At 50.1% G+C, this 5,990-nt stretch overlaps 1 protein-coding gene across 1 annotated transcript; it reads right to left on the bottom strand.

Moving 5' to 3' along the window:
* Nucleotides 1–1,793: 1,793 nt before the first annotated feature.
* Nucleotides 1,794–5,392, bottom strand: LOC123327558. The gene is made up of 3 exons (XM_044924818.1): nt 5,316–5,392; nt 2,243–2,845; nt 1,794–2,040 (listed from the first exon to the last, which is right to left on the bottom strand). The coding sequence occupies exons 1-3, from the start codon at nt 5,390–5,392 to the stop codon at nt 1,983–1,985; spliced, it is 738 nt and encodes a 245-aa protein (XP_044780753.1). The 3' UTR covers nt 1,794–1,982.
* Nucleotides 5,393–5,990: the final 598 nt, after the last annotated feature.

The raw sequence follows: 5,990 nt of genomic DNA, 5'->3' as shown, positions 1-5,990 counted from the left end.
TCACAGAAGCAAACCAGACTGATCCAGACACTGAAGTCCGGAGTGTATCCTATTTCCCTTTAGCAAAAATGGTTTCTCTTACCTTGATGGCTGGCTTTTCCACTGGACTCCAGGTGACTTCTGGATGGTTCCAAGCATCATATTCACCTTCAAAAACAGCTGTCAGCATCGAGGTCTGAACAGATGTGCCTCGGGTTCTGAAGGCGATTCCTCAGACGATGCCCCATCTTTTCTTAGGGCACTGGCATCGCCACAGCCATGACCAGGCTCCTGAGAGCAGAGAGGCCCTTTCAGCTGGCCCAACCAAGGAGGGTTCTTAGACCAGAACAGGCAGAGCTGAGCCTTGAAGTCGAGTGAGGTTTGGTCAAGAATAGGAATAAAGATTCAGAGATGGGGAGGCACTTGGGTTCTACACCTAGACTCTGAAGTCCGGATTCAAATCCTGGTTCTGCCGTTTACTAACTGTGGACCTTGCACCATTTCCTTAACTTCTCCAGACCTCAGGCTCCTCTTCTATGAAACAGGGACAGTAAGACTATCTCTCAAGGCTGTTGTTGAGGATTAAATGAGTGAATACAGGTAAAACACTAAAGATGATGTAAATGTTTTCTGACATCAGTATTATCAGTCCCCAATATTAAAAATTTTAGCCCAATCAAAATTAAAAACCTGTCTCTTTCATTTAAATCAGCACTTTTTCTCCTTCTACCAATAGGAAGCTGGGGATTTATGCTTGGGAAAACGACTTAATCAGAGTTTATCTCTTCCTCCAGACCCTCCAATCACTGGCTGGTGGCTCAGGTCTCTCGGGGCCAAAGAACAAAGTTCTTCAAGGAGGGCTTGGGGATAACTGGAGTTCAGGCAGACGTACAGATGTTGGCTCTTTCCCTGGTGGGGTCCTTCCATGGGTTTTTCTGATGGTTGGAGTTCCCCTCCCAAGGGTTCTGCTGGCGGGCCACCCTTCCCCCACAGATCCTTGTTCCCACTGTTGACTGTGCCCCTCCCTTGCCTGGGGAGGTAGGCCCACTTTGCCAACAGGAAGACTGGCCAGTGTATGTGTGCCTTGCCAGCTCTTTCTCTCGCCACTGTAAACAGTCTCTCTACTCTGAAGCCACCTTGGGCCCTGTGGCCCCCCGCCCCCGACTCAAGGAGACATCTGCGAAGCTCTCCAGGTTGTTCTCTGAAGCCGTGCTCCCTATTTTAAGAGAAGTGGGAAAGCATAACAGGTGAACATTTTTCTAAAAAATGCTCCCTAGTGGCCTTTCCTGAGTCCTTAGCCTCCTGTCACACAGCCTGGAGGTGAGAGATGGCTTTGTCTGTCCAGCACTCCGGAAGAGATGACGTGCACCACACTGGAGACCGCAGGCAGCATTTAGTCGGCACATATGCTGTTCCATGTTTGAGCATGGGTAGAAACCCCAACATCTGTGAACAAGAGTTCCCCCTCTGTAGTCCTGTCACAGGCGGACCGTTGCTAGGCTGGAGCAGACTAGGAGCATTGTGGGAAATTCCCTGGAGGACAGCTTAGGGAGCCCAAGGGGGTGTTTCTCCCTCCTTTCTCCATAAGTGGGAATGTACAACCCAGTCCCTTTCTTGCCTTCCCCTCCTCTGGCCTCTCTCTTTCCCAGACAGCCCTCAGAATAAAAAAAAAAAAAAAGAGTGGGAAGCATGTGCTTGTGTATGTGTGTGTGTTTGTGGGTGTGTGTGCAGGTGGGGGGAGGGCGGGGTTAGACTATGGTAGGGGGCGTGAGCACAGCCACAAGCCAAGGAGGAAAGTGAACGGAAGGGGAAAAATAAAATTCCAGTGAGCAGGGAGAAAAGTCGACCCTCCAACCCGCACACGCTGAATGAGGACACCCGGCGCCTGCAGCGGGGTCAAACGAGGTCAGAGGAGCTTATCTCTCTCTGAGTCTGGAATTAAGGGCAGCCCGGGACAAGCCTCGGGACCAGGACGTTCCCGGGATATTCTCCACTTGAGCGGGTTAGGATTCCAGGACTCCGGTGCGTGGAGAGATCCTCCGAAATGGTGGTGGTGTAGACCTTTTACCAAAAAAAAAAAAAAGAAAGGAAGCTGCAGATTGCTTCGGGGGAGGAGGGGGAAAGAGGCGGTATTCTCAAGAAGACAGACAGTAATTGTCCAAGTGTTTGTCTCTTTCCGAATGGATTCTCAGAATGGCCCTCAAAGGAATGAAAGGAAAAAACAAAACAAAACCAAAAAAAACTGCTGAAAACATCAACATACCTGCTGCACTCACAGATCCCAAGTTCTGATTCCCTGAGTTGGGACAAAGACGCCATCGGGGCATGCATCTCTCCCAGGGGAACCCCCAGATCTGAGGGGCGCGGCCAGCCGGCCCTGGGGGTGACCCAGGTCCGGGTGTGTCTATATGTCATTAAAACTTTGGCAGGAGGGAAGTGCGGACTCCGGCCGGCCTGCGCGGCGCGTGCGGACCCCCGGCCAGGACACCAGCAGCGCGGCACTGCCACCTTGTGGACACCGGCCGCCCGCCCGGGCGCCGCGCGGAGACTTGCAGTCTGCAGGGGCGGGCGGCCGAGAGCTCGGAGCCCGGCGCGGCCCACGCCACCCCCGCAGGAACGCGCGGCGGAGCCGAGCCGCGGGAGCCCGCGGGGGCGGGGGCGGGGGCGGGGCCGAAGGCGGGGCGCGCCGGCGCCGATCACGTGGGTTAGCAACAGGCAGCAGCCAATGGGAGCGCGAGTCAGGTGGTGCGTGTGCTCGGCGCCCGCGGCCGGGGCCGGGCGGGAGTGGAGGCATCCTTGCGCTCCGGAGCCGGATCGGGACGCGAAAAGGCTCCCTAAATGGGTGCGCCTCTCGTGCAGGGAGCCCCTGGCGGCGGAGGAGCGGGCGAAAGACGGAAAAATAGCAGAGAGCTTTAAAATAGGACTTTCCCCCTCTCTGGACCCGAAGCAGTGACCCCGGAGGGGGCAGTGGGCGGCGGCGGGGTGGGATGCAGGCGGCAGGAGCCCCGCCCCGAGCCTGGGTTCGGGTGCCCTCTCCCCGCCGCACCTACTTGTTGCCCTGCCAAACCCTTGGGGCTGAAACGGCCACTTGGATCCACAGAAGGAGATTAAGACAAAAAGAATAATGAAGTTCCTGGCCGTGGCCTGTCCATGCTGGCAACCCTGTAGCAGGTAGAAAAGACAGGCACGGCCCTTAGGCCCTCACGGAGCCGAAGACTTAGCCCCTTAAGAGACAGAAGCAGAGGAAAGTCACGAATTAGGTCAAAAGAAAAAGTCAGCTTAGTAGTCGGTTTTAATTACTGTAAGTGGAAAAGCCACATCCAGAAGTACATCTAATGACTTTTATGGTAATCCCACCATGCTGACATAAACCAGCCCACCCCTGCATACAGAGAAGACCACAACACAGAATGTCAGAGGTCTATTCCAGGGCATGGGCGAACCCAGGACCAACAGAGACAAGCATGGTTTCCATCAGATTCTAGCTTTTCTGGTTTCATGGTCAGGCACACGCTTGATTTCTCTAATAGGGCATCTCTTTCTCTGTGTGTGTGTCTCTTGTTGCTTTGCAATGTTCTCCTGGAAGATCTTTTACTTTATTGTTGTTTGGGAGTTCACCTGGTGTTTTCTTTCTCTGAAATGAATCCAGGGTGTAGATGGCCTCAGAAGGGCATCTAATCCTTTGCCCTGCCTCAAGGCACTTTGAAAGAAAGACAACAGACTGTGATACTGTTGTGAGGTGGTATTATAGAGAGGAGAATATCTTGAAACCAGCAGGATCTAGCCATTCCTATTCTTAAAGTAACCTAGGCAAAGATATCAAAGAGCACTCTTTAATAACCTACTACAAATGCTAACCACTTTGGGTAAGGTATAAGAACTTTCTGATCCCAGGTTTTATTGGTTTCTATTTAAGCTCATTCAGGGTCAGGCTACCCCTGAGGGCAGTTGAACACCTGCCTAGAAGGTTATGGACAGGACGGTGCACTTCCCTCTGCCAGGAACAGAGGCCCGTCAGGCCAGCTGCCACCAGGAACTTTGCCTGATGCCCAGACTCTGTGGGGCAGTTCCTGGGCGGCTCCGAGAAGGAGATCCACTCTGAGTCATATTTTCTTCTATAATGCTGCCAGCTGAGTGTGTTGATTCACTCAGTGAACAGGGCTTGTGCACTTTTCTGTGTGTGGAAATAAACCTACTATATTTGATGATTAGGTGTATATAAATTTGATACAGTATTTGATTTTTTTAATCCATCATATTCTCAAGTCCTTGATCAGGAAAAGGTTTTGAAGATGTCAAGAAGATTTGACAAACATTAATGGAACTCGAACTAAGCGCCAAGCCTTTGTTTAGGTACTGGGGATACGGCACTGCAGCAGGGAACTTGCATAAGGAAATAGACTCAGGAGGAAAAGAAGGGAGGAGGGATGTGCCTGTTTCCATGGTCCAGGAGTAGGCCCATGCTGACTGATTGCTGCTCCCTAAAACTCCTCTATGTCAGCCCCATATTCTTTGGGGGACCTCTTAAATCATGAATCAATAAGGTCACCCACATGTCAGTATTATTAAACAATGTGATATGATAGGAAAAGTCATGGACTAGGAATAAAAATATATATACCATATACCTAGTTCCAGCCTGGTTCTGCCACTTGATGAAATCCATTCCTTTCTACAAATCTCTTAAACTTTGAATCTTATGTCCCTCATCCTGAGAGTGGGGTCATTCTTGCTTTGCAACTCCATGGGCTCAAGATTCAAGGCCTTGGTTTTCTCATCTGTAATTTGAGAGGTTTGAACTCGATTTAAATATTACATACTTTCTTTAGAAGTGAATTCTGCTTTTGAGATAAAATCTAACCTAAAACCCCAACATGTAAAACAGACAAAGACTAGGCTTGCTCCGGTGGCCTTGAGGGAGAAAGCTAAGAATCCTATATACCTCTCCCCCATCCTTAGAAGACCCTTCAGCCACCTGTGTGTGACCCCACTGAGCATAGTGTGAAACCCACTGAACTAGATGATTATGTTTAAAGCACCTTCCGGTCCTAAAATTCTATAAATCAAAATGATCCAATATTGGAAAAGAAAACTCCAGTTTTCTTCCTTCATTAATTAATACAGGAGATAGACACAAGCTTCACTGAAAACAGAATACATTTCATTACAGTCTTCCTATTTGTGAATCCAATCTTTCTGTCACAAAATAAAATTAGATTTTAATAGAATACAGTATCCTGTAATGAGAAAAAAGCTTCTCACTGGGGGTGAGAAGATACATGTTCGAACCCGATCCTGGGTAGCTCCCCAGCCTTGATCAAGTCAAGGAAACTTACCTCTCCAAATCAATAAAGTTAAGAAGTGCGGTGGCTTCATAATCACAGGGTTGCACATGATCGTTTCTGGGCTCCATGCCCTAATAAGTTTCTCTAAATTCAGTAAGTTTCAAATTCCACCCTGCCTACAAGCCAGGTCGCTCCATCACACTCTCCTCGGTACATATACTCACCCTATTTGGAGAGGAAGGGGAGGAGGGTGGGGAAGAAGACAAATTGGGTTGTAAATGACACCATCAGGACATCGCGCTAGAAGTATCCACTGGATCACTGCTGTGTTTGCGCAGGTGGTTGGAGCTCACAGCGTGCCTTGACCTCGGCTCACCAAGCAGGATCCACAGCTCCATTAATAAGCGTCCTGCTAGGCGCTGAACGCAGCATGGGCATTGATGAAGGCAAACCAGAAAATCCCAGGGCTTGGGGAAGGTTTCAAGCAAACAGTCTGGGCTAAGGACCCAGGACCTGGGGCGGGATTAAAAGGAGCAACCCCACAAGAGACATACAGTTTGATTCATTGCCTCCAAGAGTGCACGTCCTGGGAAAAAGCAACAGGCCCTGCCTGGGAAGCCAGGGAACTTTAGGGCTAGACAGAAGAACAACAGCTCTGGTCATGGCTGTGACTTGGTTATAAGTTAACTTTATGGGTCACCGAATGTCTGGAAACAGACCATAAAA

Source organism: Bubalus bubalis, chromosome 2, assembly GCF_019923935.1.
Source record: "Bubalus bubalis isolate 160015118507 breed Murrah chromosome 2, NDDB_SH_1, whole genome shotgun sequence".
NCBI lineage: Eukaryota > Metazoa > Chordata > Mammalia > Artiodactyla > Bovidae > Bubalus > Bubalus bubalis.
This window is presented reverse-complemented; position numbering and strand designations above follow the sequence as displayed.